This window comes from Hibiscus syriacus, unplaced genomic scaffold (assembly GCF_006381635.1).
Source record: "Hibiscus syriacus cultivar Baekdansim isolate YM2019G1 unplaced genomic scaffold, ASM638163v2 tig00112637_pilon, whole genome shotgun sequence".
Taxonomy (NCBI): Eukaryota; Viridiplantae; Streptophyta; class Magnoliopsida; order Malvales; family Malvaceae; genus Hibiscus; species Hibiscus syriacus.
In genome coordinates this window covers 245,775-258,721 of record NW_024063374.1, presented here as the reverse complement: position 1 = coordinate 258,721, position 12,947 = coordinate 245,775, and the positions used below count along the sequence as shown (strand labels likewise).

Sequence of the window (12,947 nt, the reverse complement as noted above, 5' to 3'; positions counted from 1 at the left end):
TGAGATTGCATTACCCCTTTTTTCCTTTTATTTCATAAAATAAAATTACATTCTTAAATATATTTAAAAAAAAATTATGCTATTTGATATATGTACGAAACTAAAAGAGACTTAATTATCCAGTACACTCACCGATTCCTTTTAATATGACATGACAATGCCCAAAATGATGAACTCAGATACTCAATTCACGAACAAATATTTGCAAAATAAAAATGAAAAACAGGATGAGATAGCAGGAAAGAAGAGAGGGAGATATTACTCAATTTAATAAGATTTAACTAATTAATTAAAAACTAAAATAGAAAATAGAGAAACTAAAATAGTAGCAGTGAGAGAGCAAGAGATCGATCTAACACAAAGCGGAGCTGAAACTATAATAGCAAAACAAGAAAGCTCGAAATAAATAAATAATAATAATGAACTCACTCGATTGTAAATAAAAAAGAAAAATATCAAACAAATCGAGGCTGCCTGCGAACAATCCAACCCCAAACAACAACTTCGTGGCACCCGATTTCTATGCAATTTGTTCGAGCAAGGTCAGTCCCATCAATCTTTTAACTTTTGTTTTCGTTGTTGTGAGCTTGTTTTTTCCGCTTTCATTCTGCTTACTGTCTCTGCAATTCTTGCTCTTTTCTTACCTCTTATCCTACCAACTCCACTGATCTCTTTTCTTGCAACTTTAATTTTCTAATTCTTAACTTTTTTTATTTCCCGTATTTTTTTTAAATAATCTTGTAGGGTTTTAATTACTGCAGTGGTTTAAATTTTCGGTTCGCGGGGTTGAGATGACGCGCTGTTGTTTCTTTTAAGTTAGGTGATTCCATCTCCAGGGTTTTGGTTTGTTCTTTGCATTATTCAATTCGGCTTTGTTTACCGGTGTTTCTATCAACTACTCAAGTGGGGTTTGATCCATTGGGTTTTGGTTCTGCAACAATGAGATTTGGTTTGCATTGTATGGTTTCTCCCTGGGAGAATTCCGGCATGTTTGGAAGTTGAAATAACTTTATCCGCCTTGGGAATTTTGAGTTTTTTCCCCTCTCTCTAGGATTTCAAGCATGCTGCTTTACTTTCTATATGCGTAGACTGAGAGTTTGGTCTGCATTATATGTTATGCAAAGCGGATTTGGACTTTTTTGGTGCTGGAGATAACTGTAAATTGGGTTGCAAACGGGTTTCAGCTATTCTTTAGTTCTGAGAATGGTGTAGGAATTTGTTCATTGAGCAATGCAATCCCAGCAGGGCTCTAGAATCGACTTAGGTGAACTGAAATCTCAGATAGTGAAGAAGATTGGAGTTGAGAGGTCAAAAAGGTATTTTTATAATTTGAGTAGGTTTCTAAGTCAGAAGCTCAGTAAATGCGAGTTTGATAAGTCATGTTACCGCTTTATTGGGAGGCAGAATCTGTCACTGCATAATCAGTTGATACGTTCAATCTTGAAAAATGCATGTCAGGCTAAGACTTCACCCCCAGTTCATGAAGCTCCCGTGAAATCTTTGATACAAACTGTGAAAAGGTCTCCTGGTAGAGAAGATGCACATGAACAGAATGGATCCCTTGTTCCCAACCAAAATGTGGACATTTGGTCAAATGGGGTTTTCCCAGTGTCATCCCCACGAAAGGCTAGGTCTGGAGTACGGGATAGAAAGCTCAGGGATAGACCCAGCCCACTTGGGCCAAATGGGAAGGTTGAGAGGGTCTCAGATCACTCGATTGGAATGGAAGATAATGGCAGTGATTTGATTCCTTATGATTACCAGAGACCAGTACAGAATCTTCAATTAGTTGCTGAGCTGCCTGAAATTGAAAGAGAAGGTTACGTGCACTTTACAGAAAAACCAAGACTGCTTAGTAAAAACCAGGCTGGAGCAGCTGTTGTTGAAGATTGGGAGGAGCTGGAGCAAGCTAACCACAATAATCTCTCCAGAAGCCGTCTGCTAGCACCACTTGGGATCCCATTTTGCTCAGCTAGTGTTGGAGGGGCCTTCAAAGCTTTGCCAGTAGCAAGCAGTGGTGACTTCGTTAGCTACTATGGCTGTGGTGGTTTATATGATATTGAGACATTGAAGACACGTATGGAGCAGATTGCAGCAGCACAGGGCCTTGGTGGGGTTTCTGTGGAATGTGCTAGTATGCTAAATAACATGTTGGATGTATACTTAAAGAAACTTATCAGGTCATGTGTAGATCTGGTGGGATCAAGGTCTACACCAGAATTGAAAAAGCAATTTGCCCACAAGCAGCACCCTCAAGGCAAGCTTATGAATGGTATGTGGCCAAGTAACCACTTGCATATGCAGAGTAGCTCTGGGCCCACAGAAATTTTGCGGGAACCTGGGCAGAATTGCTCGATATCTTTGCTTGATTTTAAAGTGGCAATGGAGCTAAATCCCCAGCAGCTGGGTGAAGATTGGCCGTTGGTACTAGAAAAAGTTTGTATTCATTGTTTTGAGTAGTGAATGCCGTGCAAATTTTTCTTGACAAAAATGATCACTGAAGATCACAGTTCTTCCCATTACTGACATTAATCAGATGGTGCCCAATTGCATAAAGCTCTGACCCTTGAAGATGAAATTGTGGGTTAAAGTGTGGGCATGCATGTACCCCTTCCACAGAGCCAGGATGGATCTGGAAATTACTTTTGAGCAACTGAGCTAAGATGCTTGAAAAGGAAGTGCTGACAACTGGTTGTCATGTTGTATGATTAGCATTGTTTTGGCTATCTACACATCTCAAGCTTTGTTTGCAAACTACAGTCAACAAGTAGGAAGCCTAAGAAAATTTTGCTGGAAAACTGTTTTGTAGCTTGTTGAAAGGTAAACTTACTTATGTAGGGGATGCTGCATAGCGCTGTATAATTTTAAAATCTGAGAATTTATTGAGTTCCATGAATAATATCAAATCAGCATCCATTAAATTATCCATGGTGATTGATATCTAGATGCTGCCACTCAACAACTGCTGGAATTTCTAGCTTCTGTGCTACCGATTCTATTTTTCTGTGAAGTTGACTTGTTAATGTAATCAATTATCATTTATTAGATTTTGTGCCACACAGTTTTCACGGTGCTCAAAGTACTGTTCTGATTCTTGATTTGATACGTACTAAATTTCTAGTTTCAAGCTAACGAATGTAACAAAGTTCATGAGTTGCTTATCGAGCTTACTAATTTTAAATAGTTAGCTACATCTGAACCATGCGGCTGCTGTCAGGGTTCAGTTGATGAATTAGTGAATGATGTTTAAATATTTTCAAGGCATTTGGAAATTTACGTCTCATGTTGGGGAACACCCTTTCTAATTCAGAGCCATGGACATGGTTTTTATGTCTGATGTTGGACGTTATTTTTTAAGCTACATTGTTGCTTGGGAAGATCAATTGTTGTGTGTGTGTGTATATATATATATATATATATATATAACCATAAAGCACTGACATAATGAACCAGGAAATCTTGTGCAGCTATTGTTATAATCTTTCTTCCGCATCGACCTGTATCAGTTATAATATCAATATGTTGTGATGAAGGGGGTTGTTTCACTTTTTCAGGCCTTATTTTGCACACTGATGTGTTATTGCAAAAAATCATCAGTATGGATATTCAGGTAGGTATCACCTTCCGTCATTCCAATTTGACGCAACCAAAACAAAAGCAGAAAAATTGCAGGCAAAACACCAAAGAAATAAACCAATGAAAATGAAATGAGGGCATAGCTTGAAGATTTAGATAGAAATCATTGACGTAGGTACCAAAGCCTTTGCATTGCATAATCAAAGGCCAAAATAGAATTAGAATTCAAATTCAGAAGCCGATGATGTCAGCGTCACATAAGATCCTGTATCACTGTTTAGCGTGTACCCTAAACCTTCAAATATCAGCAAAAAAAACATAATTGCTTTTGCATTCAAGGAAGGGATGAAAAATAAGTACATCGTACACCTAACTCACGTTTACCAGAAATTAAATTAAAAAAGATTAAAAAAATACTTGTCACCTTCAACAACTGCAGTAACATGTGCAATCTGATATGCATTCCTTTGGGGGAATAAGATCCAGTGCAGAAACAACATCACTTGGTTTATTAGCTGACTTAATGAAGGGGTTCCATATTTACATAATCATCATAATATAAAGTTAATAAAATAATAATAATAATATTGAAGAGAACCCATCAATTTGTACAAAAGAAAACTCTCTTTGCCTTCTTTCTTTCTTTCTGTTCTTCAGATTCAGCTCAATCAAGAGGTGAGTGAAGACCGTGCGGTTTCACTGCCGATTCTTTGCAAATAGGGCACCAGTTCTTCACCTGCAGCCACTGCTCTATGCATGCTGCGTGATACTTATGCTCACACTGTAACCTCCCTACTTCATCTCCAATCACATACTCTTCCTGCAAACAAAAATCATCGAATGAAAAACCCTTCTGCTCACATTCATTATTAGACGAGTAGAAGAAATGAAAAGCGTTTTCAGTGATAGCGGAAAGTACCTGACAAATGCTGCATTTGACATCATCCTTTTCACCCTCACAGCTCATATTTGCATACTCCGAAGATGTTGTGTTGTAGATGCTTTTTTTGAGGCATTTGGACAACGCGTCTTTGGATAGCCCAGTGTTCACATCACCCATTCTCTCTTCTAAAGCTAGTAATTCCTGTCATGATAGCAAGAAAGGCTAATCATGTAGTTTACCTTTGACAAAAAGGCACATACCTGGGAAAATAAAATGCATACTTAGCACCGGCATAGCAAAAACAAAAACAAACCTCATATGACATATTATCTATATCCAGCCTCATCTCTCTATGCTGATCATAAAAGTCTAGGCCATTAAGGAACAAGCTGGTCTCTAGAAAGTAATTGCTGCAAGACAGAAACAGAAATCAGCAACAGAACCATCAGGCAATATGAAACACTTCAAGACTAATTACCTCATATGTCAACTCTTCATCTTGTTCAACCCTCTGAAGTGCTAATAATACCTGCATACACATAGACCAATAGTAATAAATAAAACAATACTGCAAACAAGCTTATGATTCATTTTAATCTCTCCGGAGGGAGAACTATGTAACACCAACTGATTTCAGATATTAATGGGTAAAAGCTGTTCGCAACACCACGCAGCCCTTAGAAGGAAACAATGAATAATGAGAAAGTTCTAAATCCATGCATTGGACAATGCAGGTTGAGATCAATATACCTCTGCAATGCCATCCATATTGTAGCGCCGGAAGCTATCCCGGTTCACTAAGGTGCGGTTAGTGCCAACTTCTGAAGGACTAGACTGTATGATACTGCATAAACCCTCACTTATACTACCCGATTGACTGTAAGGACTAGCACGAGTTGAATCAATTTCTGTGGAAACAAGAGCACTCAAATTGTTGGGTATATCTGATTGAGGCACTTGTGGCATTACTACAGGAGACTCATTCAAAGTTAAACTATTTCTGTTTGCTTGGTTAGGGAGTCTCCCTCTAACATAACTACTGTTTGACCTCCGAGTTCTAACTGAAGCAACAACGCTACCTCTGTTGGGAGGCCAATTCCTTCCCCGTCTTGAATCAGAAATGGAAACACCGTGGCCAGAACTGTTGTAACGTCCCTCCAAAGATGGCCCACTCAACTTTTTCCCTTTGGAGGAACTACCCTCCTCATCAGAGTTTCTCTTTTTTACCATGTCTTTCTTTTCACTGAGGCTTGAATCCGAAGATGAAGAACCAGTTATGACAAGATCAGAAATAGAATTACATCTTAGATTTCTCAAACCGTACTTGCTTGTGCTAGAACGAGTCACCTGGGAAGTGCTTTGAGATCCCAAAGTAACAGATGGACTGGCCAGAGTATCCTGGTTGCTCAACCCAGATCTTTGAATAAATTTTCTCCTAGGTCTAGAGTTTAATGCTAAACTAGAGCTTCCCACTCCCATCACTGTAACATCCCTAGAATCAGCATTGTTGGATTCATGATGCAACCCTCTTTGAATCTTTCCTGGTGGAGGTATGAGCTCGGACACTTCCAGCTCATCCTGAAGGCTCCTAGTTTCAGATGAATCCGTTTCCAGCTGAGATGATAGCTTTTTCCGAGGATTTGTAGATGATTTCCTAGTGTTACTAACTGCAGAGGATACCCTAGAGGAATTTCCAATTACTTGCTTTCCACTTGATGAAGAGTGGTAAGGCCTTGAAGATTTGGCTTTATCCAAGCAGCTATTTGGAGTGCATTTTGAGGAATTCAGCCTACCACTGCATCCAATTCGATTGCAAAACTGAGCATTCCGTTCTCTGTTATTAACACTGTCCTTCAAAATGCGACCAGGTCCCTTTCCATGTACAACAGGCCCATCAACAGCTCTTTTACCACTATATCCATCCATCTAGATCACAAGTATCCCTTATATCTGGAAATAAATCAAAAAAATGTATCAAGCAATGACAGAGTTCCTCCATCATGACACATGTTTAGTTCAGGAGGGAAAAAAAACCAAAATCATAATTGCAAGCATAAACAGCATCTATGCTGCAAGAACGCCATAAAATTCGTTGAACAGGAAAACAATAATTAGAAACACTGCCTCTTTAGACGGGAGCTAGACAACAACCTTACTTCATCCAGGATGACTATTCTTGATGCTACTTTCCATTAAAAAATTAAAGGACAAAAACCACTTGTCAAACTTCTAAAGCTGGCTAACTTTCAACACAAAACTAACATAACGTATAAAAACAAGAAACAAGGGCGCAAATGTTCATACATAGATCCAACTTCAATATGGTTTTACCTTTCCACACAAAAACGAAATTTGCAACTTCAAATTATTAACTTGAATGCTTATAACTTACTCAGGCTATGATTTAAGAGCCATTAACATAATCACCACCGAGCAATTCGAAAATATCACTAAAAAGATAGTGACAAGTAACAATAGTTAAAGGCTACTCAAATTTGGAACCGTACAGATAGTGTTTGTATAAGCTTTATTGCTCTAACCTATGCACCCTTCCTTCCAAAAAGAGAAAGGGAACGGAAAACAAACCATTAACAAGGAAAATTTGCAGAACAGAGTCCTAAGCACAATTCTATATCACAAACTATTAGGCCTGTCCACCAAGGGGTTAAATTTCAATTTTCTTTCCATCAAAAAAAATAATTCTAGAATTGCATGACAGGGTTATGAATTCCAAACAAGAGCATTCACAGACATAGTCACCAAAGTAAATTAAAAAAAAAAAGATCACCTCAAAACTGAATTGAAACAAAAGAATACATGGATGGTTTAGAACATAGAAAAGAGGAAGAAACATATAAAAGAAATAAGCACCTGTTTAATCAAGGAGAAAACATGGCTTTGGGTGTTTTATTTTCTTAAAACCAAAAGTAAATAAGAAGAAACGGAGGGTATATGGTCACATGCTCCAGTATTTTTTTGTGTTTGATCCCAACAAAAGTGGGTCTCTCTCAGTTTGGTTTTCATTTTCAAAGGCCGATTGTGTTTGAATTATTCTCCACACAATCACTTTTATTATATTTTTCATTTCTTCTTTCCTAAAAATAAAAGAGACTTTATCCGTGATTGAAGGGTTCAAAACTAAATTAAACTTAAAAGGAAACCAACAGAGAAAAGAAATTAAGAACAGTAAAAAAATGAAGAAATGCTTCCAAGTTCCAAGCCACCATACAGAAATCCGAGAGACTCCATTACCAAATTCTTCTAGGAAGGAAAAGAAATCATTCATTCATGTTATTTATAACAAAAAAGACCTTTCGATTAGAACAAAAAAATTAGTTGACCATATTCCATATGTAATGGGGGTAAGGAGAGGTAGGACTCAACCCCAGGTATGGAGGCAGTAAGAATTATGAATTGTCCACTATAAGACTCGATTAGAACAAAAACCATTTCAAAAAAAAGAGAGAAGAAAAGAAAGAGGTTCAGATTTTTGTTTCTTCAAAAAAAAAAGTTAATAGAATAGATAAAGATGATGAAAGTGTGGATGAAAAAGAGAAAACTAAATAAGAAGGAAAGGGGTAATCAAGTTGTACCTGTTTGGTTCTCCCAGAGAAATTGAAGAGCTTAGAAGTGTTGAAAGGAGGAGATGATAGAAGCATTAAGAAATAAAGGTGCATGAAATGATAGGAAGACCCAAAGCAGCCTGCAAAACCAATTTCCAATTGTTTGTTATATTTTATATTATTGGAACTTGAAAGGAAAGGAAAGGAAAGAAGCAAAAGCCATTGCAATTGCAGTACCTAAACGGCAAATTGGTGTTGGGTAATATTCAAACCCTCCGGTACTTTTCTGCTAAGGAATTAGGGTCAACATCCACGGCTCCACGAAACTGTACCAATTGCCTCCCTCCCCTATTTTATTCCAATCAAAAAAATTAAGGATACATCAATTTTATTTTGATTATTAGATAAACAAAGTTTATTCCTTGTTAATAATACATAATAATATAATTGATTTTTGTTAACGACTCCAAGACCTGATTTAAACTAAATTCATAAAAAATTAAATTCATAATTTGATGAATAGTTTACCCAAATTAAAATTGAGAAACTGTGGGATATATATTTTTGTGGACGTAAAAGGAATAAAATCCCTAACCCCACACGCCACATCAACAACAGCCCAGGACCCTGAACCACCTTCCAGCCTCCTATTTCTTTCTTCACTTATTTGTGTGTATTTCATAGATAAATATTGTTTTCTAAAAGAATAATTAAATAACTTTCAGTAAAAATATCGACGAAAATATTTAATTTTCATGAATAATTATTGATATAATATTAAGTCTAGTCTTTAATATTTGTCTCTTTTATCAGTTTTTTAGCTAAATTGTTCTTTATGATTATCCCACGATTCGTTTATATTTTTTTGGTATATGTATTTTAAGTTGGTATAATATTAGTATTTTAAAAAATTAACATAAAATAGACATGAATTTTCAAGAGAATTGTCATGTTAGTTTGATATTTTTATTTTAAATCTTTCTTAAAAAAAAAATTGATGAAAATCACAGACATTAATTATAACTATAAAAATGTAAACAATAATATTTATTTCGTTAGTTTAAATTTTGCGTTTGATTGAGTTAAAACAGAGAAGGAATGTATTGCCATATTATAATTGAATTTCCCTTTTGCTTTCTTCCATTTTAATCAACGAGCAGTTCAACTTACAATAACTATGTATTGAATTTGACGCACACATCAAAGATACTATGCACTGATATTTATTTGTACCATCCTATTCACTTAACCATTGTCTATTTCATTTTAAATTAATTCAATTGATTCCAAACTTTAATAATTTGGTAGGCATTTATAGGTAGATCAGTGATGGATATTGTGAAACTAATTAGAGATTAAATTAAAATTTCTGAATTTTTAAAGACATTTAATGAGAATTTTCTAAAAGAAATATACAATTAATTTTTTAAATAAATGAAAGAGAATTTTCAAAACCCGTAGTAGAGATACTAAAAAATTTAAGGTTTAATAAAAAATTGTATTTACAAAACATTAGTTTTTAGGGTAAACTGTAATATTGATCACCTAACTATTTACCTTTTTTACTTTAACCATCGATTTTTTAATTTTATCAATTGAGTCACCTAACTATTTAAATCTCATCAATCAAGCCACCTGCAGTTACATATTAATAGAGGAGATGATGTGACGGTTAATAAAATTTATAGAATTATTCATTTAGTCCTCATTACTAAATTTTTTCGGTTTTTTTATTAAAAGTAATATTGTGTTTTGAATAATGAAAAGGTAGCTATCCATGTGTTTTATTATTATTATAGAAGTCAGATGATTGGGGCCGACTCCGATTCTAACACTCTCGTGTCTTATAGTCTTAGAAAGTCGTGGGTCCAACTTCCTCTTCGATCCCCTTGGTCATTGCAAACTTATTTTTATCTGAATGGTTTTGTTATTATTAATTGAATTTAGATAATAATGATTCAATCATATATTTTAGTCATCTCTCAAATTCAAACTACAAAACATAAAAAATCTATAGAATTTGTTTTAACAAACCCCTATTTTAGAAATAGTGATACAAGTTTAAGAAATAATTATCAAAACGGAATTACTCAGATAAAAATAGAAAGATTATTTTAAGAATAATTATCAAAACATAATTATTCAGATAAATTTTGTTTTGTTTCTATAATTATAATTAACCACTTGCTTTAATTTATATTTAAACTGTAACCCCCTCAGACCGATGCGGGTAACCCGATCCGATATGGAGTGTCACATTAGGGCCACTGGAGCGAACCACTGTAAAAATAGCAGAAAATTTAAAACTTTTCTTAAAACATGTAACGTATAAAATCATTTATTAGTATTCAGAAATAAAACAGATTTTCAGAATCGTATATAAAACAAAATATAATTACATGCCCCCTAATCACATGTATCATACTCTGAAAACAACGCCGAAAGAACTAACTTACTAATGTTGATAGCTGCACTGGTACAATTCTTTTAACCTGCAATGTTGAGTAATAGAGTGAGCTTCGGAAAACTCAGTAATACAGAACTACCAGATGATGTTACATGACATGGCATGCAGATAAATGGGAAACCATAATTTCCTTATTGAATCATACGTATATACGTATACCAGTGGGCGGAATAATCTGGGGTTCCCTTAGAAGTTCATCGAGTAGAAGCCATGAATCTCAGTTCATAAGAAACCTTTCATACTATCACGTTTTCATGAGGTCGAATAGGATGCCTAGTGTGTTCCATCAGTACGATAAAACCATAATAGGTACACTAATCAAATGATAGTTTAGTAAAACCATACTGTAGTGGAGCTTTTTAAACTCGTATTTTAAAACCATCTTACAAAGAGTTAACCTAAGGGAGCATCTTAGGGCCTGAGAACCTACCCAAAATTGATTTTGGGGCTGTGGGGCCTACCTAAGAATACATCTTAGGGCCGTAGGGCCTACCCGAAAATGATCTCAGGGTCGCAGAGCCTATCTAAGAGTCACATTAGGTCCATAAAAAATTTTTGTACTTTACAAATCTATATCTCCAAGATAAAGTTTATACAATGATACAAATCCATAAGCCATCACCGTTAAGTCAGTGCATCCATAAAATAGTAACCATAGATTTCAGTGTACCACATGTTAAAACAATAAAACAATTTTTCAAAAATATAAGGAACACACTAGAGAATCCAATTATTTTTCAGATGCATTTTGTAGTTATCAATATGGATAACATGAACTTGTGCAATTTGATCGGATTCCAATAATAAGATCTTATTGAAGAGAATCGATTTCTAACCGATCTAATCAGACCTTTCAGATTGATACATTTAGAATTCCACTAAGTTTCTATATGCATCAGGAAAACGTTCAGGAACTTTTATACATAATAATTCTAAATTCAGATTTATTGCGAGTGATTCCATTACCCAAACAATCAGGGGTATTCAGGAATATACTTTGAATTCATAGGATTTCAGCCCAATTGAACCAAATGAGGTATTCATAATCTTTTCCTTCTGCGTTACTTGCGTTTTCCAACATGACCGAAGTGATTTCAGATGAAAATATAGAATCGAAGATTCAAGTCATTTACAATCTATGACTATCGATCATATTATCAAACAACTCGAGTTACACAACTCTCAAACTGATGCATGTCAACAAGTCAATTGATTATCCTTCCAGTGTATTCACTCTTTAATACCATAATGCAGATCCATAGATCATCCTCATAATCATCACTGAATAAATTTTCCAACGGTCTTTATTTCATTTCCACGTTTCAACAATATCAGGAAATACGAACGTACTTGATCCATGGCTCATAACCCATAAGGACAATTCATCATGTAAGTTCAACAGTGTTTCCAAACTCATCCAATCACCTATTTAATCATCAGTCATTAATATTACTTAGTTCGTTTAGTAAACAAGTCTATCCCGATTACTTTAAAGTTTTCCAGAATAATTCAGACGTTTCTGAATTTCAAATACACGTTGTACTTCATTTCAGTTCAATTTATTCATATAATAAAGTCATTCTGGTATTCATGGTTGATTTGACTCACGAATACCCACTTATTAGTACTGTATGCGCTCTAGAGTTGAGCTGAGCCAAGTATTTCCAGAATTATCATCGATCCAAATTTGAGAAGATGAACAAACATTCAAGTGGTACTTATATCATTCAGGTAATGATATAGCACTAACGTTGGTTGATCACTTAACCTGCGTTCCATAACTTTTAAGAGCAGTACAACATCCATGTTTATTTGGATTCCTTAATTAATCCAAGACATTTACTTATTCTAGGCCAATAGGGTATTTTGGTCATTTTGGTGCTCAACGTTTTTGTATTCATTTCAAAGCTTGAGTATATCCATTCATTCCTGACCTTGGTGACATTCTTGAGTCATTTCCGTTCCAAGGGTATTTTGGTCATTTTACAAATCTAGAATATTTCAATCATTTCCTTCCGTTTGGTCTTATTATTTAATTCAAACTTATCATTTATGTCAGTCCCTTTGAACTATTCTGACAAAATATCACCATCGATAAATTACTATTCTTCACGTACTTACTCAAGTCGAAGATTTCCAAGTTAAATGCCTTCTCAGATGTTACTAACGGATTATCAGAATTTTCCATACAAAAATAGGATCTCAACAATCAAATCAGTAATTTATCGGTTTAAAAATAAATTCTCATGTTACTTCCTCATTCAGAGTCAACTTGGACTATTTTTACCTCTTAAGGGCATTTTCATAATTTCTTAATCATATAATTTCGGTATTAACTCTTAACGAAAATAATTGTTCTTTAGAGATCCAATGGTTAATTGCTTTCCCGAACATTCTTTGATCTCGAAATGATTCCTTAACAGACTTATAGTATCTTATACAAACCCTTTTAGTGTTA

At 35.0% G+C, this 12,947-nt stretch overlaps 2 protein-coding genes across 4 annotated transcripts; one reads left to right on the top strand and one right to left on the bottom strand.

The window, feature by feature from the left end:
- Positions 1 to 441: 441 nt before the first annotated feature.
- On the top strand, positions 442 to 2,882 carry LOC120182357. Of its 2 annotated transcripts, none has more exons than XM_039187346.1 (2): positions 442 to 542; positions 745 to 2,882. In XM_039187346.1, the coding sequence occupies exon 2, from the start codon at positions 1,231 to 1,233 to the stop codon at positions 2,458 to 2,460; it is 1,230 nt and encodes a 409-aa protein (XP_039043277.1). In that variant the 5' UTR covers positions 442 to 542; positions 745 to 1,230; the 3' UTR covers positions 2,461 to 2,882. The 2 variants fall into 2 exon arrangements, with proteins under 2 accessions (XP_039043277.1, XP_039043278.1); XM_039187347.1 differs by having other exon boundaries at positions 446 to 542; positions 762 to 2,882.
- A 1,270-nt stretch (positions 2,883 to 4,152) lies between these two features.
- Positions 4,153 to 8,160, bottom strand: LOC120182356 (E3 ubiquitin-protein ligase RLIM-like). 2 transcript variants are annotated; one of them, XM_039187345.1, is made up of 6 exons: positions 8,053 to 8,160; positions 5,210 to 6,409; positions 4,923 to 4,988; positions 4,773 to 4,853; positions 4,496 to 4,660; positions 4,153 to 4,396 (listed from the first exon to the last, which is right to left on the bottom strand). In XM_039187345.1, the coding sequence occupies exons 2-6, from the start codon at positions 6,383 to 6,385 to the stop codon at positions 4,241 to 4,243; spliced, it is 1,644 nt and encodes a 547-aa protein (XP_039043276.1). In that variant the 5' UTR covers positions 6,386 to 6,409; positions 8,053 to 8,160; the 3' UTR covers positions 4,153 to 4,240. The 2 variants fall into 2 exon arrangements, with proteins under 2 accessions (XP_039043276.1, XP_039043275.1); XM_039187344.1 differs by lacking the exon at positions 4,773 to 4,853 and having other exon boundaries at positions 4,938 to 4,988; positions 8,053 to 8,159.
- Between the last annotated feature and the right edge of the window lie 4,787 nt (positions 8,161 to 12,947).